A 25033-nucleotide genomic window follows, 5' to 3' on the forward strand; every position below is an offset into this window, starting at 1 on the left:
GGGCAGGCCCGATCCGCGCGGCGTTTTCGGGGCGGGACGTAGCGTTTCGGGGGCGGGCCTGGGGGCATGGTTACGGCCCGGGGCGGTCCGGGGGCATGGCCGCGCCCTCCAGACCCGCCCCCAGGTCGCGTCCCGGCGCGGTAGCGGCCCGCTGGCACGCGGGGATTTACGTCTCCCTCCGGGAGGCGTAAATCCCCGACAAGGGTAAGGGGGGGAGGTTTAGACAGGGCTGGGCGGGTGGGTTAGGTAGGGGATGGGAGGTGAAGGTGAGGGGAGGGCAAAAGAAAGTTCCCTCCGAGGCCGCTCTGATTTCAGAGCGGCCTCGGAGGGAACGGAGGTAGGCTGCGCGGCTATACAGAATCGATAGCCTTGCGCGCGCCGATCCCGGATTTTAGCGGCTATGCGCTTATCTACTAAAATCCAGCGTACTTTTCTTTGCGCCTGATGCGCCAACAAAAGTACGCCAAATCGCGCTATTTGAAAATCTACCCCTATGTGCACATAAAACCATGATTTATGCAAATAAACCATGTTTTCTGAGCATAAAATATGATTTATGTGTGCACAAAGCATATATTCTGTGCATGATTCCCAAGTGCAGGCCCCGGAACATGAACTCAAGTTTCTGCCAATAGACTGAACTAGACCTGGACATTTTACTTCACCTCTGACTAGGAGTTAAGTTTCCAGCACTATGAAAACACAAGTTAAGCCAGTATACCTTTCCGCATTCAGGTATACTAGTTAATGTCTTCATTAACATTACATTTATATTGGGAGATGCTAACCTGTATGCCCATTATTATGCTCACATTTCTTATGCACAAAGCTCATTCCTGCATCGGTAGCAAAGTTTGTGCGAAACAAAATTGGGCAAATTTTCAAAGGTTGGGTGTGTAAAAAATCGGAATTACACACGTGGCCCAATACGCGCACAAGTGCTGGGCCCTGAAAAAGATGGGGGCTAGGGGGCGGGGTCTGGGCGGGGAGGGACAGAGCACGCGTCCGTGTGTATGCACTGGGAACCACGCGCACATTCTCCTTTTAAAATCTACCGCAATGTGTGCACAACTGCAGGTAAACCTGTGTGCTCTACTGAGTGCACCTTATTATATCAGCTCGTCCTCTGGAATTTGTTGCCAGAGGATTGGATAGTGCAGTTAGTGTAGCTGGGTTTAAAAACGGTTTGGATAAGTTCTTGGAGGAGAAGTCCATTAACGTCTATTAATCAAGTTGTCTTAGAGAACAGCCACTGCTATTACTGGCATCAGTAGCAGGGGATCTACTTAGTATTTGTGTACTTACTATGGACTTGAAGCCTGGATTGGCCACTGTTGGAAACAGGATGCTGGGCTTGATGGACTTTTAGTCTGACCCAGTATGGCAATTTCTTATGCTGTTAGGGATAACTGAGCCTGTCCTGCTTTTACCCAATTGCATACAGGGATATGTAGTTCCCTAAAAGAGACATTACCCAGTAGGGATGTGAATCGTGTCCTCGATCGTCTTAACGATCGATTTCGGCTGGGAGGGGGAGGGAATCGTATTGTTGCCGTTTGGGGGGGTAAAATATCGTGAAAAATCGTTAAAAATCGTTAAAAATCGAAAAATCGAAAAACCGGCACATTAAAACCCCCTAAAACCCACCCCCGACCCTTTAAATTAAATCCCCCACCCTCCCGAACCCCCCCCCAAATAACTTAAATAACCTGCGGGTCCAGCGGCGGTCCGGAACGGCAGCGGTCCGGAACGGGCTCCTGCTCCTGAATCTTGTCGTCTTCAGCCGGCGCCATTTTCCAAAATGGTGCCGAAAAATGGCGGCGGCCATAGACGAAAAAGATTGGACGGCAGGAGGTCCTTCCGGACCCCCGCTGGACTTTTGGCAAGTCTCGTGGGGGTCAGGAGGCCCCCCACAAGCTGGCCAAAAGTTCCTGGAGGTCCAGCGGGGGTCAGGGAGCGATTTCCCGCCGCGAATCGTTTTCGTACGGAAAATGGCGCCGGCAGGAGATCGACTGCAGGAGGTCGTTCAGCGAGGCGCCGGAACCCTCGCTGAACGACCTCCTGCAGTCGATCTCCTGCCGGCACCATTTTCCGTACGAAAACGATTCGCAGCGGGAAATCGCTCCCTGACCCCCGCTGGACCTCCAGGAACTTTTGGCCAGCTTGTGGGGGGCCTCCTGACCCCCACGAGACTTGCCAAAAGTCCAGCGGGGGTCCGGAAGGACCTCCTGCCGTCCAATCTTTTTCATCTATGGCCGCCGCCATTTTTCGGCGCCATTTTGGAAAATGGCGCTGGCTGAAGACGACAAGATTCAGGAGCAGGAGCCCGTTCCGGACCGCTGCCGTTCCGGACCGCCGCTGGACCCACAGGTTATTTAAGTTATTGGGGGGGGGGTTCGGGAGGGTGGGGGATTTAATTTAAAGGGTCGGGGGTGGGTTTTAGGGGGTTTTAGTGTGCCGGCTCACGATTCTAACGATTTATAACGATAAATCGTTAGAATCTGTATTGTATTGTGTTCCATAACGGTTTAAGACGATATTAAAATTATCGGACGATAATTTTAATCGTCCTAAAACGATTCACATCCCTATTACCCAGCTTCCCTCACCAGTTTACTAGGGTTGCCTGAAAGCAGTAGTATATTCATTCCCTGAGCTTGGTGCAAATCTTCGAGCTTGTTTTTCAGTCGGTCAGGTAGATTTATCAGGCAGATGTTAGGACTGATTTGAACTGATTCCTTAGGACCGTAACCTTGAGATTATATTTTAGTGCACAGTTTTTTTCCTCCTCCTCCTGGTCCTTTAGATCCTGTGTTATTAACTTGTAGGGCTTTGGTCTTAAAGGATGTATTGTATTTGGAATCTAAATATATTTGTCCTTGTCATAATTTAACTGAGGAAGAACATAAATCACTTACAGATCTCTCCACAGACAATTCCCAAGTTATTATTCCTGAAGATAAAGGTGGGATAATAGTCCTTCTTAATCGGGAAGATTATGTAGCTAAGGTTAAGAGACAATTATCAGACAAAACTTGTTACAAGTTGTTGTTGAGTCCTATTAGATGACTTCAACTAATCATTAAATATATTCATTTCAATACTTTAAAGGAAGGTTTTAGACTCCTGAAGAAAATTGGTTTTTAAATAAATTAACCCATGAATCCCAATCAAAATTCACATGACTCACGTTAATTCACCAGGTTGTCCAATTATCTCTGTTAGTTTTCTTTTAGAACCTCTATTGATTTATGTTTACCCATTTTTGAAACTGGTTGTCTCTGAGATTCCTTCCTTGTATATGTGCTACTACACATTTTATCAACCTGATGGAAGAATTCACAGAAAACAGACAGGATTTTTTTTTTGGTGACTTTAGATATTAATTCTTTGTACCCTACCATTCTTCCTAATGTTAAAAGAAGTGCCTACTAGTTTTATTATACAACTTACCATGTTGGCATTCAAGAATATTCATTTTAAATTTGTAGGCTCTTGTTATTAACAAATTTCTGGGACAGCCACGGGTGCCACTATGGTACCCTCTCTTGCCAACCTCTTCATGTCAGCAATTGAATCTAATTGGAACAACATTCACCATTTGTGACTTCGATCAGATTTTGGAGGAGGTAATATAGATGACATTTTTAACATATGGAGGGGCCCACTGGAGAATCTTTTAAGTTTTCACTGCTTGATTAATTAATGCAATAATTGTGTACAATTTACCATATCATACCATCTTAGTAAAATTTATTTTTTAGATATGGTTCTTTTAAAAACAAAGGCTGGGAAATTGGAGACAACTGTCCATTCTAAATCCACAGACAAGGAATACCGCTCATTTTTCAGTGTTCATCTAGGTTTTCTTAGAGAGAATTTACCTTTCCTATAGTTTTTAAGGAGGTTTATCATGCATTTTGTGATAAACTGATTAAAAGAGGATATCCATTTGGCTGTATTCAAAGAAAGTATAAGCAAGCTCTTTATTCCAATAGAAATTTTCTCCTTCAGTCATACAGAAAGATATTTTTGGGGAGCATGATGTTATGATGTATGTTCATCAATTTTCTACACTATCCACAAAGATAGCCAAAATTATTAGAAGGCATTGGTCAGGTTTATCATTACATTCACGTTTTTTTTGAATTTGAGAATTGCTTTCATACAAGACCAAAATCTAAAGGAGTATATGTATTCTTCTACACTTCCTGTGATCTCTGAAGCATCCCTAAAAACTTCAACAGGAGAAAAATTGATTGGCCATCATAAGTGTGGACATTGTTCAGTTTAAAATCATGAGAGGTCTAGAATGGGTTAATGTGAATCAGTTATTTACTCTTTCAGTTAATAGAAAGACTAGGGGGCACTCCATGAAGTTAGCATGTAGCACATTTAAGACTAATCGGAGAAAATTCTTTTATACTTAACGCACAATTAAACTCTGGAATTTGTTGCCAAAGGATGTGGTTAGTGCAGTTAGGGCCGGATTTTAAGAGGTACGCGTGGACGTACATTTGTGTGCGTAACCCGGTGCGCACAAACGTATGCCCGATTTTATAACATGCACGCGCAGCAGCGCACGTGTTATAAAATCCAGGGTTGGCGAGCGCAAGGGGGTGCACAATTGTGCAACTTGTGCGTGCCGAGCCACGCAGCCTTCCTCCATTCCCTCCGAGGCCGCTCCGAAATCGGAGCGGCCTCGGAGGGAACTTTCCTTCTGCCCCCCCACCTTCCCCTCCCTAACCCGCCCCCAGCCCTACGTAAACCCCCCCATACCTTTATCTTATAAGTTGCGCCTACCTCTGGGCAGGTGTAGGTTGCGTGCGCCGGCCGACAGCTGGCCTGCGATCCCAGGCACAGCGGCAAATGGCCACTGTGCGGGAGGTTCCAGCCCCACCTCGGACTGCCCCGCCCATGCCCCACCCCTTGTTTCAAGCCCTGGGACATATGCATATGTCCCAGGGCTTGCACGCATCGCCGGGTCTATGCAAAATAGGTTAGGCGCGCACAGGAGTGGGCTTTCGTGGTTACGCACGTAACCCTTTTAAAATTCACCCCTTAGTGTAGTTGTGTTTAAAAAAGGATTGGATAAGTTCTTGGAAGAGAAGTCCATACCTGCTATTAATTAAGTTGACTTAGAAAATAGACACTGCTATTACTAGCAACAGTAGCATGGATTAGACTTAGTTTTTGGGTACTTGCCAGGTTCTTATGGCCTGGATTGGCCACTGTTGTAAACAGGATGCTGGGCTTGATGGACCCTTGGTCTGATCCAGTATGGCAAGTTCTTATGTTCCTATGTTCTTACTTCGCCTATAAAATGTTTTGTCAATCCGGTCATTCATCAAACATATATTTTGCAACAGTTTACTGTCTTTGTCACTGCACATGTAATATATGTCACCAATTGTCCATTTCCAAAGCTTTATGTTGGAAAAATGAAACGTTTGCTCCCAACCCAACTAATGAAACATTGTAATTGCCTCCAGTTGAGAAGAATTGACGCACTTATATCACATTGTGTGGAATTACAAGATCAGTTTGAGATATTTAGGGGTAGATATTCAAAAGATGAGTTATTCGGTGACTTATCCGGCTAAATTCTAGCCAGATAGCTCTTTATCTGGCTAGAATTTAGCCAGATATGTTGGGGTGGGCAGTAGGCATTCCAGGGAGGAGCAGAGTTAAGCCATCTAACTCTGGCCACACTGTAGGCAGATCTAAGTTTAACTGGATATAGCTATGCAGCTACCATTTAAAATAGCTAGGTATATTCAGTGGTGTTCCCGCAATGCTGAATATCCTGGTTAAATTAGCTGGATAGGTGTATCTGGCTTACCTATCTAGCCACCCAGCAACTGAATATGGACCCCTAAAATGTTTTGCAATTGATCATGTCATACCATCTTCATGCAGGAGTGATAGAGACATTTTCCTCACCCATTTAAAACAAAGATCTACTTTCCATCTTCATTTTATTGTTCTGAAAGGATAAACGTAGGCATCAAGTGGAATTTATTTTTTTTATTCTGGTAAGATCTATGAAAGGCTATTGGGAAGGTGAATCTACAATAATGCATACGATCTAGTGACTGCTATTTATTATCATTTTTTTGAGATTTCATTTTTTTGGAGATTCCAATAGAGTACCTTATTGGTAGAGAGAAGTGTCAATTGCACGCATGAATTCACAGACTGGACTTATTCATATGGTTTCTTTAGCGATGACAAAAAGAACATTTTATTGACGTATTCAACAGAATCATCATTTTACAATTGGCTTATTTTGCCCTTTTAACTTTTTGGAGCATTTTTGTTGGCTAAAACTGGCTTTATAACAGCAAAAGCACCAGAAGACTGAGTTCTGTTTGTATGAATGGCTGTAGGTGGTGTCCACAAATTAATCTTCAGTGAAAGTTTAGTATACAAATGTGTGCCAATTATAATGTTATATTTTTGTAACTCATTTGATTGATTCTGCTTTCTATAGTTTTTCAGAAGTGTGCCCTGAAACAGCCCTACAGTGAAATGCTGGTCACATTGGCTTTGCTCATGCTTTTGAACTGTAATTGAGTTCCCTTTTGAACTGCACCATATCAGAGAAGTCATTTGAATTTGAGATTTTTGAGTATAACCATTTTATAGTGACATTCACACACCATATAGCTGCACATAACATTAAAATAAGGAGATTGTTTGGCCCATTATTGACAATGGCTGATAATTTACTTTACATATTTTCAGCCTGTCTGAGGTCGTTTTCCTCCTTTTTATACACTTGCTTGTTTAGAATGTTATTCTTGATATGAGATGTTATTTCAGGTTAGGATCTTTGATGGGTCATCCTGCAGGATGCAGGGCCCACTTTGTTGATGCCAATGCCAGGGGAGGCCTCAGCAGCCACCTGTTATGTTTAGATTCACATCTGAGGCCTGTTTCAATGGATCCGAAAGGAAGTACCAGTGGCAGAAGGCTGGCTGCCTTTGGCAGTTCCTTGCTACATTTAAATTCTGGACTGAAATAGTTCTCTGGGAGAAGCAGAACTACATGTCCCTGCATGCAATGTGATAAAACCAGGTCTGGCTCAGCTTGTTCCCTGGACATGGAGTAATATGGTCACCCTATGTTTGGGATAAATTATAGAGAAAGCTGGAGAGCAAAGCCTAGGGCTGGGTTCTATTTCTTCCATCTATGCATACAGTAAGTGATCCATACTGGGAAATTTCTTTTCATTTGATACTGTGGCAATTCTCCCAATATTTTTAATTAATTTTTTTTTCACATGTCTATCTTTCATTTATGTCACAGGTTATCAACTCATTTGCTGTTGCCACAAATGGTGATAAGGATAAATATTGACATCTTTCAATGTATTTTCTATTTCTGTCCTTTCATATTTTCTCTTCCAGTTAGTAAATAAAACTGCCATTTAATTGTCATTTTTTTTTCTACAGGCGCGCTATGTTTTATGGGAAAGCAGTGACTAAACATTTCAGGCATTGACAGTCTAGAAAAAATATTTGCTGTCCCAGACTGGTCTGCTGCCTGGCATGCTCTAGTGGCGGAAGGGAAGAATTTCAGCCAATGAATACAACAAAACACTTGGGCACCTCAGTCTAAAAATTAAAACGCAAGTCCCACCCTAGAGCACAATAAATGAACAGATATGGGTTTTCCCACTACATAATGTAGTTTTTAGGCATGTTTCTTTGAATCAGGAAATTGCTCACTGCCTGGTGCTGATATCAACACCACTGGAGCGAGGAGTTGTAAGGGGTAAAAGAAGGGCTTGAAGGTTTGTGGGAGGTGGAAGGAAAGCATTGGAGGTCTATAGGAGAAGTGGGGTAAGGAAGAGAATGGAGGTCCTCAGGGGAGCAGGGGGAGGAGGGAGGAAAGGAGTGGATGAGGAAGAAACATGCCTGTGTCATGTACCAAGCATGGTAAATATTATTATATTTTTGCCATGATAAAATGGTCTGCTGGTCAAAGTGCATTTTTCAAACTCATGCACACCAAAAATGACTAAACCAAATTTACCAAGTGTTGTCTATAGAATATGTCCTACAAACTGGTAGAATATCAGTCTTCTAGCTCTTATGAGTCTTTTGTGGCTTTTTTTTTCCACAAGGAGGATTACTGCCTTGGATGAGGTCTCAAAACAGAAAATAGTTCCTCACATAGTACTAATATATCCTTAAACACTTCTTACTGGACTCCTTTATAACCTCCTTAGAGGTCTGACAATTAATATAATCCAGTTAGAACTTTTGATAAACACAGTGCTAAACTTTTATGAAACACGGTCAGCTCACAGCTCCTTGATTCTTCCATATCCTTTTTATAAAAATAACAAAGCACGAGGCTTTCTTGCAGCTAAGGTCAGCATCCATGCAAATTAGCCTGTCACAGGGGAACTACTGACATGTGGAACCTTGTGGTGCCAGCTAAATGGTGCAGCTCCTTGACCTCCCATAGATTTGTATTGGTTCCAACTGCTTCCTGTGAAACACCAATTTTACCTTCAAAAACCTTTTTAAAGCTTTGTTTTGAAATAAAAATTATAGATTTATATCTTCTTTTTTAATATTCACTTTTCAGCATTTCAAAGCAGATTACATTTATCAAAGTGCTATATGGCGTTTTCGCATGCGTTAAGCACCTTTAACACATGCTGAAATGCCTGTGAAAGCACCATAATACCATGAGAAAAATAGGAGGAATTTGTAGCTAAGTGGCTGGGCTCACAGTTTTGCAAAGCTTTAACTACACCTTTTTCATTTGTGTAAAGCTTGCAATGTTTTTAGAGTCAGCCTAGCTGGCAGGGCCCTTCTGCAAGGAGAGAGAGAGAGAACCTAGCTAAAATGCCCTCATCCTAGGTAGGTATTTATATCTCTATAGGAGGCCCACCTAGTAACTGAAATTGAGGTTTAGGTATTAGTGTAGGGGTTAGGGGCCACTTTGACATTCAAAGTGAGACATACATACAGCTCTCTTGTGAAGATTTGATGATCTTCGGAGTGAGGAAACTCACCCAAAGATGAGATGTATGCAATGTTCTCTCAGCCTAGCTTGATGGACTCTCTACCTGGGTAACATCAAGCTAGGTTGAGAGAATATTGCACACATCTCATCTTTGGATGAGTTTCCTCACTCCGAAGATCATCAAATCTTCACAAGAGAGCACTGTTCTGTTCGTACGTCTCACTTTAAATGTCAAAGTGGGCCTAACCCCTACACTAATACCTAAACCTCACCTCGAGTTACTAGGTGGGCCTCCTATAGAGATATAAATACCTACCTAGGATGAGGGCATTGAAGCTAGGTTTTCTCTCTCTCTCTCTCTTTCCCCCCCCCCCCCAGGAGCTTAAAACTACTAAACATGGTCCCCCCAGCAGTTGTATTTCAATTCTGGCACTTATCACTTCACATAGATCTTTTCCTATCACATCTGATTATTTAGTGCATTTTGATAAATCCAGGCCTAAGATTGTACCTAAGGCAATGGAGGGTAAAGGACTTCCCCAAGATTTTATTTTTATTCCACTTTATACACTTTTTTTCAGTGCTTCAAAGTGGATTACATTCAGGTACTGTAGGTATCACAAGGAGCAACAGTGGGACTTGTACACTGGTCTCCCTGGTTTGCACCCACTGCTCTAACCACTAGGCTACTCCTCCACTCCTGGAACAATTGCTCAATGCTTGCTCACATCTAGAGGCTGGCAGCAGTTTCACTACTTTTGTTCTGGGTTTTTTTTTTAGAGTGAGTTACATTACTGGAGATCTGTGCTGATGTCACTTCCTTTTTCTCTTCCCTGCAGACCAGGCTGATTCAAAAGGAACAACTGCAACTTTCCCTCTGCACTCCCTTTGTTGTTGTTGTTTGTTTTTTCTGTGAGTCCTGCTTCCTCTGAAATAACAGGAGCTGAATCCTTTCTGTTCTGACATGGCTGAAGCCTGCTTTTTGCTGTTCTTTCAGAACCATAGAATGTAATCAGGCATGAATGAGATAAAAACACAGGTTGGCTCTCTCAGCCTGTCTTTCCCTGTTTTTAACCAATGCAGCATTTCTGGGATTTCTTTCAACCAGGCAGACAGAATGCAGGTATTTTTTTCACCATTTTTACCAGTATTAGAGGGTTTTTCCCCCGTTTTCTTGGGATCCTCATTTGTCCAAGTCCTGAAGGTGAGTGTTTTCCCTGCCCTGCTAGTAAGAGACCCTTGCACAGATAGAGGAAGGACTGCGAATAGAAAAGATTAAATCTGTGATGCTACAAACTGTTTGAACTGTGCCATTTATTTATCTGATTCACCTTCAGTAAAGTTTACTTTTAGACATTCATATTCAAGTCTCCTGCATATTATTGGCACCATCAGTATCCACAATTTTAAAGAACTATGCCTATCCCAAGGGAAAGAGTTACAGTGTCACCCCTGCCACTCAGCATCTTGAAGAAGAGAATCCTTGGCCCCCACAAGTAAAGAACTCAAGCCGTAGGGAAAGAGACTTGTGTGAGAGCTAGTGTGTGTGGATCTAGCCCCAAGAACCAGAAATTCTTTTATGGTAGTGAGTAGCTACTCCAAAACAGGTTTACACATAAAACATGTAAAAGGTTTAAAATTAACAATACACAACTTCATATAAAAATTTAGCATTTGAAAGCATCTTTGAACAATTAGAGCCTGATTTAAAAAAAATCTAAGAACATAAGAACATGCTTAAAATTGGGTTTTACATGTGTAAATGCACTTTACTCAAGTAAATGGGCTTTTGAAAATTGCTACAGTATATGCCATTGAATTGTGCATAGGATTTACTCACTTAAATGCACTTTACTTGAGTATATGGCTTTTGAAAATTGCAATTTACACAATTAGCTCCTTTGAAAATTGTCCCAAAGGCTTTTACTTTCTTTCTAAAAACTTTAGATTTTCTTTTCCTCTTGCAGTTCCAAGGAAGAGTATTAAACAATTTTGGCCCAGTGCATGAAAAGGCACAAGCACCTATTTTCAGGTGTTTAAAATCACACAATGATGGCACTGCTTACAATTGCGCATTAGAGGATTGCAAATGTTGTAATGGTTGATAAGACTTCAGTTTCTTTCTTAAAGAGCAAGCTGGATTCAAAATAAAAGTTTAAATGAACTGTCATACATCAAAATGGCACCCTCTGCTGAGGAAGAAGTTACTCTGGTACAGTCTCAACAGATGATGTCATGTTAAGGAGACAAGAAGAAAGAAGAGGATATTCGAGGCCTGGTCTCCGGCCTCCAGGCCTGGGCTGAGGCCAACGCCCTGTCATCAGGACCAGGCCTCTGCCCCAGATTTGGGCCTGGGATTAGGCTTCTGGGCGAGGTCTTGGCATTGGACCTGGTTCTTGGCCCAGGCAGAAGGCCCCGGCATCCAGCCTAGGGCCTGGTGTCAGGACCAGGACTCAAAGCCAGGCCTTAGTGTGAGACCTAGGCTGAGAACTGCATCATCTTCCCAGAAAATAGGCCTAGGTAAGTCCAAGGCTTCATCCTGCCCATAGGCCTTAACATCAGAACCCTCCCAAACTGGGTAAGAGGGGGCTGGGGAGGATTCTGGCCCCAGCATTTTTTTCCAGTGGAGAGGGATGGGCTTTAGGGAGGCATCGAGAGGCCCTGTTTCTTTTTTAAATTAAATTTTTGTTTTTTTGATTTTTAAATGCTTATTTTGTTTTTGAAAACGATAGAAAAAAAATAAGCATTAAAGAAAACTAAATTCATGGAAAAAACCCCCCACAATAACAAAATTAAATAACAAAACACATTTTTTCCCCTCAGCACATCCCGAACAGAAATGCAATCATTCTATGGTTGCTGCTTTCCTATATACAACATGGTGGTTATAGCTTTATTCAATACTAAAACATATTGTTTCAACCAACCATTTATTTCTTCCATACACATACCCCTATCCTGGGCTCTCTCACCCTCGCCCTCTTACCCACCCTCCCCCACATCCCCAGTCCGTTCCCTCTCTGTCAACATAGGTCTTTTCTTCCTCTCTCCCCTTGCTTCTCCCCTCTTGCTCACCTTCTTACCTCTTCCTTACACTTTTCTCTTTCTCCTTTACCTCCTCTGTCCTCCTTGATCATTTCTTTCTCTCCCTCCTCTACAACTTGCTTCCCCCTTGCCTCTCCCTTTTCTCTTTCTGTTTTCCCACTTCCTCTTTCCTATCCTCCTCCTTTGCTCTCCTTTCCTTCTTGCTTCTACTTTTTCCTTTCCTCTCCCCTTCTTGCTATAACCTCCCTGTCCCCACATCTTGCTTTCCAACTTCTGATCTCTTTTCTGGCTTACCCCATATTCTTGCTCCTTTCCCTTGCATTCCCCTTTCTATCACCATTTGTACTCTTCCCTCCCCCACCTCATGCACACTTCTCTCTCTTCTCACCTCCTCCTGGTGTTCTTCCCTCTCCACAATCCCCTCCCCCACTATTGCTCTCCTTATCATGCTTTCCCCTCTTTACACCCTTAGTTGGTAGCATGTTGGCAGCAGTAGCAACAGTAAATGCTTTCAGGCCCAGCTGCTACTTCCCTGATTGGCTCATTCTGCTCACCAGAACCAATCAGGAGCAGGAGGCGGGGATGTAGCTGCAGGCTCCTGCTTCTGCAGCAGTCCCAGTTCCTGCCTGATGTGTTGGCTGTTCAAAAATACAAAACCAGAGGAAAAGCAGGCAACCATATTGGATTGGAGGGTGGGTGAACCATACGTTTTTAAGGGGGGTACTTGCCCCGCTTGCCATAGTAAAGCCTATGCCACAGGGCCTGGAGATGCTGGATTCTCTCCCAGAGATCTGGAGTCAGGTCTCTAACCCTGGAGTCTCCAGGTCAAACCCAAGGGGTTCCCAGACATGAAAATGAGGTTGTTTATCTAAATCTGTTCTCAAGAAAAGATTTGTGCATTATATAACCTTGCCCTAATGCAGAACTTGGGCCTGTTATCTAGGTCAGAGACTTCCAAACTGTGGCTCAGAACCTAAAAACATTTTCTAGCAGACGTGAGGCATAGTGCCACTAGGAGCAATCAACAGGAAAACTCAAGAAGGATAAAGCAAGACAAAAGCACAGCGGTCCATAAAGTAACTATACAATATAACATTTTCAGCATCTAAGCTGTGAAAATTAGCACATTTTGATTTGGATTTTGTAGCTTTTTTTATTTTGTGACGTGTGCTTGATGTTGTGATTGCTTGAAAGTGGGTCCCAGCTGGAAAAACGTGAGAAATCACTGACTTAGTTACCCACGTGACAATGTGATTTAAGGCCCCTTGTGGCTAATTTTAGAAACACAGGAACTCAGAATAAAGCCTGGAGGTTCCATCTAGTCTGCTCATTTCCTCATCCTACTGTAATGCTTCAGATCCTAATTCCTCTCTGGTTTTACCCCTTCTTCTGTCTCAACAGTAGCTTCTTTGCATATCTCATATTTCATTCATTCACTACTCTTTCTGTGAAGAAAAGGTTTCCTATGTTACTCCTGAATCTACAGTACCTCCCTTTAGCCACATATCATGACCCTTCTTCTACAGTTTCCTTTCCTCTGAAAAAAAAAAAGCTTGCCACTTTTGCATTATACAGCATCGTTGACAGAGATTAGAAAAGGAATTGGTTAGTGTTATTGTTTTCATTTACCTGACACATCCAGGTGCTCCAGATTTGGACACAGTGACACCACATCAAAAACAGCTTCGTTGGAGATGTTATAACAGCCTGAAACCTCTAGCCTCCTCAGCTCAGGGCAGCACTGTGCAATGGTATAGAGTCCCCTGTCCGTGAGCCGCCTGCAGCCACTAACAATTACGGTCTCCAGCATGAGGCATACGTTTGGCGTGTCTTGACAAAGCCTTCTGGTCAACACCTTAAGAGCTCTGTCCACATTGATCGTCTCTCCCACCAGGCGAATAGTCCTCCAAAGCCGTGGATCCCAGGCTAGGTTATACCAGCGGCGGCACACTCTGGTGCAGCGGCAAAGCTGATTGGTAGGAAGGTAGGAGAATATCTGGATCAGACACTGGTCAGGAAGCCGGTCAATGTTCGCCTGCTCCTTCTGGTGTTTGGAGGAGAGTCGGACAAAAGGGTGGCTTAGGCGGGCCGGAGGGGGCGAATGGACGATGGCAACAGTCTCCCCTGTGATCGAGGATGAGGAGGTGGAGGAGCTTCTTCCATTCTGAAAGCTGTGCAAATTCTGTGGACATATCAGGGCAGGGCTGGGCGTGCTGAGGGTACGCATGCTCAGGTCTGAATCTGCAAAATATAAAATGACAGAACGAGCAGTGAGAAAGCATGATGCTACCAAGGCACTCGAGGACTCCTCTCTCTTAATTTATTTATTTATTTTATTTATTTATTTATATATTCTTATATACCGACTTTCAAGTTCATTTCAAGGCGGTTTACAATAAAATTGAGTTGCAGTAGCAAGACTCGAGTAAATACACAAACATATAACATGTCCTGATACTTCTTACATGACCATTATATAATTAAACTAAAACATATTACAAAATTATCATAGAATCCCACCCATTCATTTATTACTAGTAGAATTACCCTACTTTCTATACATTTGACCCCCCTCCTATCTTCCCTGTTACTCATAAGTTTTCCCCTCCTCCCCAAACCCTTGTCCATCTATTATTATTATTATTATTATTATTATTTTTATTATACCGAGTTTCATGATGGAATCACATCAACCCGGTTTACAATTAACAATGTGAGTAAAGGCAGAGAGTAACATAGTAAAACATTTCCCAATTCAACGTCACATATAGAATGAAACTTAACAGATATAATAACAATATTTAGGATGTGAGAAAGTTACAAAAAACAGGGAAAAATAACTAGGATCTGAAAGGGGGAGGAAATTGAAGGAAGAATATTAACATTTTAGCCAACTGTATCAATTAATAAATATGTATAGTATAAAAATATAGATGAGTAGCAAAAATGATCAAATATAATGCTGTTGTGAATTATAATAATAAGATGCTGTGACTGCGTATGAAGTTAGTGGGTTTATTACAGTTCACTAACTTTGTGTTTGTGCTGATGGGTGGGGAATTTAATCCAGTTCTGGGAACGCTTTTTTAAAAAGCCACGTTTTTAGTCTCTTCCTAAAAGTTGGGGCGCATGGTTCTTGTCTTAAGTCCGGTGGGATGGAGTTCCAGAGGATTGGACCTGCTGATGAAAGAGCTCTTGAACTGTAGGATTTATGTTGGTAAGTTTTGGCATGAGGTACCTGAAGTGATTCTTTGTAATGTTCCCTGATGGGTCTGGCGGCTGTGTATTTTTTAAAAGGGATTTGTAAGTCAAGTTGAGTGTGTTGATGGATGTTCTTGTAGATAATCATGATGGTTTTGTACATAATTCTGAAGTGGATCGGTAACCAATGAAGGTCTTTGAGGATGGGGGAGATATGGTCGATTTTCCTGGAGTTTGTAAGTATTCTAGCTGCTGTGTTCTGTACCATTTGTAAAGGCTTGGTGTAAGAAGCTGGGAGGCCTAGTAGTAGAGAATTGCAATAATCTAGTTTGGAGAAGATTATTGCTTGCAGGATTGATCTAAAATCTTGCGCGTGGAAAAGTGGCTTTATTCTTTTCAGAATATGTAATTTGTGGAAGCAGTCTTTTGTAGTTCGGTTTATGAATGGTTTGAGGTTAAGACGGTTATCTAGGATGGCTCCTAGATCTCTTACATGGGTGGTTTGTAGGAGGGTAGGTGGCTTTGAGAGCGTGATGTTGTTTTCAGGTGCTATAAGGAGATATTCCGTTTTCGACGCATTAAGGACTAGGTTTAAGCTGGTAAGGAGGTGTTTGATTTCTAGTAAACAACTATCCCAATATTCCATTGTTGACGCGATTGAATCTTTTATAGGGATCACAATCTGTACGTCGTCCGCGAAGAGGAAGTGTTTAAGGCATAGTTTTGTGAGTAGTTGACAGAGTGGTAGGAGGTATACATTAAATAGGGTGGGTGAGAGGGATGAACCTTGTGGCACCCCTCTGGTGGAGTGGTGATATTGGGATTCTGTATTGTGAATTTTGACCCTATATCCTCTGTTTTCCAGGAAGGTTTTGAACCATGTTAGTGAAGTAGCTGTAATCTTCTCCCTTTTCACCCTTCTCTACCCTTGCTATAATTGCTATAACTGCTCCATCTATAGAAATAAAATAAGATCTCGGTTAATTGGGAAAGGCCTGTTCAAATAGCCAGGTCTTTATTTGTTTCCTGAAGCTATTTATGTTCTCTTCTAACCGGATCTCAACAGGCAGGGAATTCCACATCTTTGGTCCCGCCAAAGACAAGGATCTCTCTCTAACTGAACTCAAATGAGCCAGTTTAGGTGATGGGATAGTCAATAAGGCCTGTCCGAGTGATCTCAAGTTTAGTGCTGGAACGTGAATGCGCAATGAGGCATTTAGCCATTCAGAGTTCCTACCGTAGATGACTTTATGGATCAGTGTTAGACATTTATATTGTATACGGAATTGAACCGGTAACCAATGTAGACCCATCAATACAGGAGAGATGTGGTCAAACTTTTTAGTATCAGTTAACAGTCGCGCAGCAGAATTCTGTAAAAGTTGCAGCGGGCGAATAATTGATTGAGGCACTCCCAGCCATAGAGCATTACAATAATCTAGTTTGGGTAGAATTAATGCCTGGACAACCGTTCGAAAATCATTTGGATGCAATAACGGTTTTAATCTCCTTAGCACACGTAATTTATGAAACCCATCTTTTATAATCGTCTTAACTGATGATTTCATATTAAGTTCTGAGTCAAGGATGCATCCTAGATCTCTAAGATCGTATTGGATCTTGTATGTAGGGAGACAATTTGCAATTTCCATCTCTATCTTCTCAGTTACCTTGTTGCAGATAAATAACATTTCGGTTTTTGCTTTGTTTAATGCCAGAGACATATGTTTAAGGAGTTGGTTTAATGAGTTATAATAAACCTCCCAAAGTTTTAATGTGGCTGCCAAGGAATCTTTTATAGGTAACAGTATCTGAATATCATCTGCAAACAGATAGTGTACCAATCCCAGCCCTGATAAAAATCTGCATAGTGGGGCCATATAGAGATTAAACAAAGTCGGTGACAAAGATGAGCCCTGGGGGACTCCAGTGTGGAGATCAACTAACTCCGATTCCACTGTTCCAAGTTTAACTCTAAAGGATCTATTTATAAGAAAAGATTTAAACCAGTCAAGTGTTTTATCCTGAAGGCCAATTTCACTCAATCTTAGAATGAGTGCTTCATGACTGACAGTATCAAATGCTGCCGATATATCTAATAAAATTAATAAGTATGATGTATTTTGATCAAAGCCTCTCTGAATAGTATCCACTAATGACATTAAAAGAGTTTCCGTATTATGGGATTTCCGAAAGCCATATTGAGATGGAAATAACAGCTGATGATCTTCCAAATACTCCATAAGCTGTCGATTAACTACCTTTTCTATTAATTTGGCCAAGAAAGGTAGAATAGAAATTGGTCTATAGTTTGCTAGGACTTCCGGATCTAGATTAGCTTTTTTCAGAATGGGCTTTACAATTGCACATTTTAAGTCGTCTGGAACAATACCTTCTTCTAGTGATAGATTGATCAAATCAGCTAGAGGTTTTGCTATGATGTCTTGTACACTCTTCAAATGATTAATAGGCATTTTATCTATAGGATGATTAGCAGGTGTCATTTATTTTATTAGATTTACTATCTCTAATGAAGAGACTAGATCAAAGGTTGCCCAATTAACCGAGGGGTTAATTGGTAAAATAATATTTTGTGGGGCCGTCGAGGTTAGTTCTTGTAATACTACTTGAATTTTTTCTTTGAAGAAAAAGGCGAATTCATTACTTTTGTTTTTTACATTGATATCCCAGGTAGTCAAATTGCCTCTAGGATTAGTAAGTTCTGAGACGTATTGAAATAAGATCCTTGGATTAAACTGGAATTTATGAATTCTCTCGGAGTAGTAGTTACGTTTAGCCATATTAATTGCTTCTCTGTAATTATAAAGAGCCACTCTATAATTTGCTTGGGATTCGTCATTTCGCATTTTCCTCCAAATTCTTTCCATTTTCCTAACTCCTTTTTTAAGATCTTTAAGATGAGTGGAAAACCAGGGGGCTCTATAATTGCCTTGAATGGGGATCCACTTCTTGCTAGTAGGACATAGTTTATTTGCTAACTCAGACATAGCTAAATTCCATGAGTTAACTGCATCAACAATGTTAGATCTATTTAATGATTTCAAGGCTTCTGGGAAACTAGCAACTAAGTCTTCCATTGTACATGACTTTTTAACATCAATTTCTATTTTATTCGATATAATTTTGGTCTGAGGCTTTTTAAATGACAATGTAGCAGTGATTAAATAATGATCCGACCATGGTACAGGCAAGATATTAGGTCCTATATTAGCCTTAAAGGCATCATTTATGAACACCAAATCCAAAATATGTCCCGCCCTATGGGTGGGGGCATTAATAATTTGTACAAAGCGTAATGCTTCTAACATATTTAAGAATGAATCGCAACTAGCTGAACGAGGACACAAATCAACATGGAAATTAAAATCGCCCATAATAATAGTTGGCACTTTTGTGTCAATCCTGGATGAAAACAACTCAATAAGTGGGGAGCAGTTATGGTCTAATAGTCCCGGGGGAGTATATACCAAACAAATTTGTAATAAACTTGTGATGGGCAGCACTTTCTGGTAAAGCCCAATATTCGAATGGCTTGGCTTATTTATGCTTCTGAGCCACTTTACTTCTGATTTCATTTTTATTTACCTTTATGATACATTTGTTTTTTCTACTTGCCTCAAGAAAGCCAGGCAGCCAATAGAATAATGATGTTTAATACAAGACCATTTTCGATCTTTTTGACACTCCTCCTCCCCTGTTCATTGCATGGGTGCTCTTTGGCCAAAAGATACCACTAGTGGTGAGATTTGTTTTGGAGAAAAGTAGAGCAAAAAAAAAAAAAAGAAGTGAGATAAAGCCTGTAAATCAATTTGCACAATCATGCAAAAACTTGTGCAAAGAGCACTATGGAACTTTTACCTGATCCTATGATTTAGCAAGTTTAAGAGCTTTCATAGAATGTTATTCTTTTGTCTTTCTGGCTTTTATTTCCTCTTAATTTTAACGCCATTTTCTTCCCTCATATCCTTGCGCATGTAGGCAATAATTTGTCACAGTGTGATAACAGAATTTCAAAACATACTCCTGGATAGGGATGTGAATCGTTTTTCAACGATTAAAATTATCGTCCGATAATGTTTATATCATCTTAAATCGTTATAGAACACGATACAATAGAAATTCTAACGATTTATCGTTAAAAATCGTTAAATCGTGTTAGTGCGCACTAACTCGATTTAGTGCGCACTAACTGAAAATGATACAAATAAACACTTTCCAGGTCACTGAAGGTCAGTTAGGAATGAATATGTGTTCCTATTGGCTGGCTGCCCTCTTATCTATTGATGTTACCAAGGTTACCACTGAGGTGATGGTTGGGGGGATGGGAAATGGAACTGGAAACTAACGAACACCAACAGAAAATGAAACAAAGTGTTCACACTTCCCAGGTCAGTAAAGGTCACTTAGGAATGAATATGTATTAGGGATGTGAATCGTTTTAGGACGATTAAAATTATCATCCGATAATTTTAATATCGTCTTAAACCGTTATGGAACACAATACAATACAGATTCTAACGATTTATCGTTATAAATCGTTAGAATCATGAGCCGGCACACTAAAACCCCCTAAAACCCACCCCCGACCCTTTAAATTAAATCCCCCACCCTCCCGAACCCCCCCCCAAATAACTTAAATAACCTGCGGGTCCAGCGGCGGTCCGGAACGGCAGCGGTCCGGAACGGGCTCCTGCTCCTGCATCTTGTCGTCTTCGGCCGGCGCCATTTTCCAAAATGGCGCCGAAAAATGGCGGCGGCCATAGACGAAAAAGATTGGACGGCAGGAGGTCCTTCCGGACCCCCGCTGGACTTTTGGCAAGTCTCGTGAGGGTCAGGAGGCCCCCCACAAGCTGGCCAAAAGTTCCTGGAGGTCCAGCGGGGGTCAGGGAGCGATTTCCCGCCGCGAATCGTTTTCGTACGGAAAATGGCGCCGGCAGGAGATCGACTGCAGGAGGTCGTTCAGCGAGGGTTCCGGCGCCTCGCTGAACGACCTCCTGCAGTCGATCTCCTGCCGGCGCCATTTTCCGTACGAAAACGATTCGCGGCGGGAAATCGCTCCCTGACCCCCGCTGGACCTCCAGGAACTTTTGGCCAGCTTGTGGGGGGCCTCCTGACCCCCACGAGACTTGCCAAAAGTCCAGCGGGGGTCCGGAAGGACCTCCTGCCGTCCAATCTTTTTCGTCTATGGCCGCCGCCATTTTTCGGCGCCATTTTGGAAAATGGCGCCGGCCGAAGACGACAAGATGCAGGAGCCCGTTCCGGACCGCTGCCATTCCGGACCGCTGCTGGACCCGCAGGTTATTTAAGTTATTTGGGGGTGGGGGATTTAATTTAAAGGGTCGGGGGTGGGTTTTAGGGGGTTTTAATGTGCCGGTTTTTCGATTTTTCGATTTTTCGATTTTTTAACGATTTTTCACGATTTTTCACAATATTTTACCCCCCCAAACGGCAACAATACGATTCCCTCCCCCTCCCAGCCGAAATCGATCGTTAAGACGATCGAGGACACGATTCACATCCCTAATATGTATGTATGTATTCCTATTGGCTGGCTGTGCTCTTATCTATTGATGTTACCAATATGGTTGGGGGGATGTGAAATGGAAACAGTTGGAAGCTTGACAAAAAAAGTAATGTAATGATCAGCACTCACCTGACTAGAACTTGTTTGTTTATTATTTTTGTTAGCAGGCACCTGAAATGCTAGTGCATGTTGAATTTGCCAATCACTGTGCATTTTAGAAAGGTGGTCCTGGCTGGAACTGTACACAGTTCAAATATATGTAATTGATTGTTGGTAAGTGTATTTTTTAAGTAGCCACACTGGCACCAGTATGTTTACTTTTCCTCCTACTTAACTCACTAGCTCAGCTTTGTAAGAAGGGCTTCTCTGCTTGTGTGTTGTTTTTGTTTGGTGTGAGGAGAGCAGAAACATCAGATCTTTATTCAATCTACTACAGTCATCTCTTACAGTGCCCTATCCCTATTAATACCAGGAGTGTTGTGATCTTCCTGCACACAGTGCCCTAACCCTGATACCAGTCTGAGACAGCTCCCTCCCTGCATTACTAGTGAGAGGCTGGCTTCACAGACAGGGGGGAGCTGCCTGACCCTCCCTCCTGACTTCCCCCATGTCCCAGCTAGTGAATGGTGTGTGGGTGAGGGGGGGGGGGGGAGGATGGTGAAGTCTGAGACAGCTCCCTCCCTGCATTACTAGTGAGAGGCTGGCTTCACAGACAGGGGGGGAGCTGCCTGACCCTCACTCCTGACTTCCCCCATGTCCCAGCTAGTGAATGGTGTGTGGGTGAGGGGGGGGGGGGAGGATGGTGAAGTCTGAGACAGCTCCCTCCCTGCATTACTAGTGAGAGGCTGGCTTCACAGACAGGGGGGAGCTGCCTGACCCTCACTCCTGACTTCCCCCATGTCCCAGCTAGTGAATGGTGTGTGGGTGAGGGGGGGCGGGGGGGAGGATGGTGAAGTCTGAGACAGCTCCCTCCCTGCATTACTAGTGAGAGGCTGGCTTCACAGACAGGGGGGAGCTGCCTGACCCTCACTCCTGACTTCCCCCATGTCCCAGCTAGTGAATGGTGTGTGGGTGAGGGGGGGGGTGGATGGTGAAGTGTGAGACAGCTCCCTCCCTGCATTACTAGTGAGAGGCTGGCTTCACAGACAGGGGGGAGCTGCCTGACCCTCACTCCTGACTTCCCCCATGTCCCAGCTAGTGAATGGTGTGTGGGTGAGGGGGGGGGGGGGGAGGATGGTGAAGTCTGAGACAGCTCCCTCCCTGCATTACTAGTGAGAGGCTGGCTTCACAGACAGGGGGGAGCTGCCTGACCCTCACTCCTGACTTCCCCCATGTCCCAGCTAGTGAATGGTGTGTGGGTGAGGGGGGGGGAGGATGGTGAAGTCTGAGACAGCTCCCTCCCTGCATTACTAGTGAGAGGCTGGCTTCACAGACAGGGGGGAGCTGCCTGACCCTCACTCCTGACTTCCCCCATGTCCCAGCTAGTGAATGGTGTGTGGGTGAGGGAGGGGGGGTGGATGGTGAAGTCTGAGACAGCTCCCTCCCTGCATTACTAGTGAGAGGCTGGCTTCATAGACAGGGGGGAGCTGCCTGACCCTCACTCCTGACTTCCCCCATGTCCCAGCTAGTGAATGGTGTGTGGGTGAGGGGGGGGGGGTGGATGGTGAAGTCTGAGACAGCTCCCTCCCTGCATTACTAGTGAGAGGCTGGCTTCACAGACAGGGGGGAGCTGCCTGACCCTCACTCCTCCGGGGTATTGTGATCTTCCTGCACACAGTGCCCTATCCCTGATACCAGGGGTGTTGTGATCTTCCTGCATGCAGTGCCCTATCCCTATTAATACCAGGAGTGTTGTGATCTTCCTGCATGCAGTGCCCTATCCCTATTAATATCAGGAGTGTTGTGATCTTCCTGCATGCAGTGCCCTATCCCTGATACCGGGATGTGTGCAAGAAGATCACAACACCCCCGGTATCAGGAATAGGGCACTGTGTGCAGGAAGATCACAACACCCCCAGTATCAGGAATAGGGCACTGTGTGCAGGAAGATCACAACACCCCTGGTATTAGGGATAGGGCACTGTGTGCAGGAAGATCACAACACTCCTGGTATTAATAGGGATAGGGCACTGTGTGCAGGAAGATCACAATACCCCTGGTATCAGGGTTAGGGCACAAGTTCTAGTCACATTGACTGATCACATTACTTGTTTTGTCAAGCTACCAACTGTTTCCATTTCCCATCCCCCATATACTGTCAGTAGGAAACTTGGTAACATGAATAAATAAGAGGGCAGCCAATAGGAATACATATTCATTCCTAAACTGACCTTAACTGACCTGAAAAGTGTCAAATTGTATCATTTTCAGTTAGTGCGCACTAACTCCCAGTTAGTGCGCACTAACTCGAGTTAGTGCGCACTAATCGGAAAAAACGATTTTTAACGATTTTTTAACTAAAAAATCGTGCCTAAGACGATTTTCTTGCCCTGCCACACGATTTCTATCGTTAAGACGATATGGAAAACGATTCACATCCCTACTCCTGGACATTTTGATCATGAATTAAAAGAAATCAAGGAATTTGAAAAGATTTTGTATCAGGATAGAGCAAGGATTCCCAACAAGAGAGCCGTGAGGAAACCTCAGGCATACTGTGATATTTTGGGCCCCCCCCCCCCCCACAGAGAGAGGAGGTGAGCTGGTTACAGCCGCTGCTGCCGGATAAAAGTCTTGCCTCTCTCATCCCCCTTCCCCCTGCTCCGCTGCATCATGGCCTCCTGCCGACAAGAGGAATTAGGGAGCAGTACTTCTTACCTGCAGCCACTGCCTCCTCTGCCAGTTTTCTTCTGAAATCGGAATTGCATGGGGCCCTGTAGTCTTGTGAAACCCTGCTGGCTCCACGCAATTCTGACTTTGAAAAAAAAAAAAAGTCAACAGAAGAGGCAGCAGCATCAGGAGAGGAGCACTGCTCGCCAAAAGGTGATACTGGAAAGGTGGGGGGAGGGAAGGGAAAATGATGACAACAGAGGGGTGGAAAAAGGAGGACACGGTGAGGCCAGGGTGGGTGGGAGGAAAGGGAAGGTGTTAAAGCCAGCGAAGGTGGGAGTGAAGGGAAGATGGTGCTGATGTCAGGGTCCTGGGAGGGAACCGAAATAGTGATGCCAATGAGTTGAGGGAGATTGAAGGGAAGTGATGATTCCAGAAATGTGGTCAGAGAAGGAAGGGAAAGAGTTGATGCCAAGGGTGTGGTGGGGGAGGGAAGGGAAGGTGATAGTTTGCCTTGGCAAAGTGAACCCAGAGATTGGTGAACATTGACTGAAAAAAGGTTAAGAACCACTGGGGTAGAGTACTGAGTAACTCAGAAGAGATCAGCTCTCTTTTTCTATTCTCTCCCTTCTCAAACAGGTCAACTCCAGGAGATGTGAGAAATGGATTAACCTCCTCAAGCACCACATACTCCTGCCCTGCTGGAAGTGGCAAGGGGCAATTTAAACCATTGAGAAGTCCATTACCTGCTATTAATCAAGCTGTTCTGGAGAATAGCCACTGCTATTACTACATCAGTAGCATGGGAGAGTCTTAGTTTTTGGGTACTTGCCAGGTTCTTATGGCCTGGATTGGCCACTATTGGAAACAGGATGCTGGGCTTGATGGACCCTCGGTCTGACCCAGTGTGGCAATTTCGTATGTTCTTATGTCTTATGAGGTAGAATGAGCCAGTTGGCAGGTTCCTCAATAAACCATGCAAACGTATGTTAATCTATATGTTCCCTAAAATTTGATTTTCATTCAGATATTAGCTTGACTTCTTGGCCTTTTGGCTAAGATTGAATGTAAGGTCGGAGTCATGAGTTAAGAATGGTGTCTACTTGATTTTTTTGTTAAAAATTGAGAACATGTAAAATATATGTGTGTTTGGGGGGGGGGGGGGGGCAGGCGCTAATCCCCTACATCTTATCCAGCTACAGGCACACAAAATTGTTTGGACCCAGACCAAATCAGAAAGATTAAAGCTCCTTTTTAAAAAAGAGTTAATTTTTTTCTCTTGGGGGCTGGCTTACTAAGTTGTAGTACGTTTGCCGCAGGGAAAATGATCATGGGACTTACTAAACTGTGACCGAATACCACAGGTTTGTGAATTCCATGATGTTTTTCTGTGCATTCTTGTCTGCAGCAATCTACAAGGGTGGGGCCACATCCTGATGCCACCATCTTTTAAAGGGGCCATCTACCCCTGAAGCCCCTCTAGGCCCC

At 43.4% G+C, this 25033-nt stretch overlaps 1 protein-coding gene across 3 annotated transcripts in view; it reads right to left on the minus strand.

Moving 5' to 3' along the window:
- FBXL7 (F-box and leucine rich repeat protein 7) overlaps positions 1–25033 on the minus strand; it is a 623746-nt gene that overhangs the window by 7925 nt on the left and 590788 nt on the right. For all 3 annotated transcript variants that reach the window (XM_029590337.1, XM_029590339.1, XM_029590338.1), the window contains one exon: positions 13660–14271. In XM_029590337.1, the coding sequence (XP_029446197.1) occupies positions 13660–14271 (612 nt within the window). The remainder of the gene's footprint in view (positions 1–13659; positions 14272–25033) is intronic.

Source organism: Rhinatrema bivittatum, chromosome 2 (genome assembly GCF_901001135.1).
Source record: "Rhinatrema bivittatum chromosome 2, aRhiBiv1.1, whole genome shotgun sequence".
NCBI classification, from domain to species: domain Eukaryota; kingdom Metazoa; phylum Chordata; class Amphibia; order Gymnophiona; family Rhinatrematidae; genus Rhinatrema; species Rhinatrema bivittatum.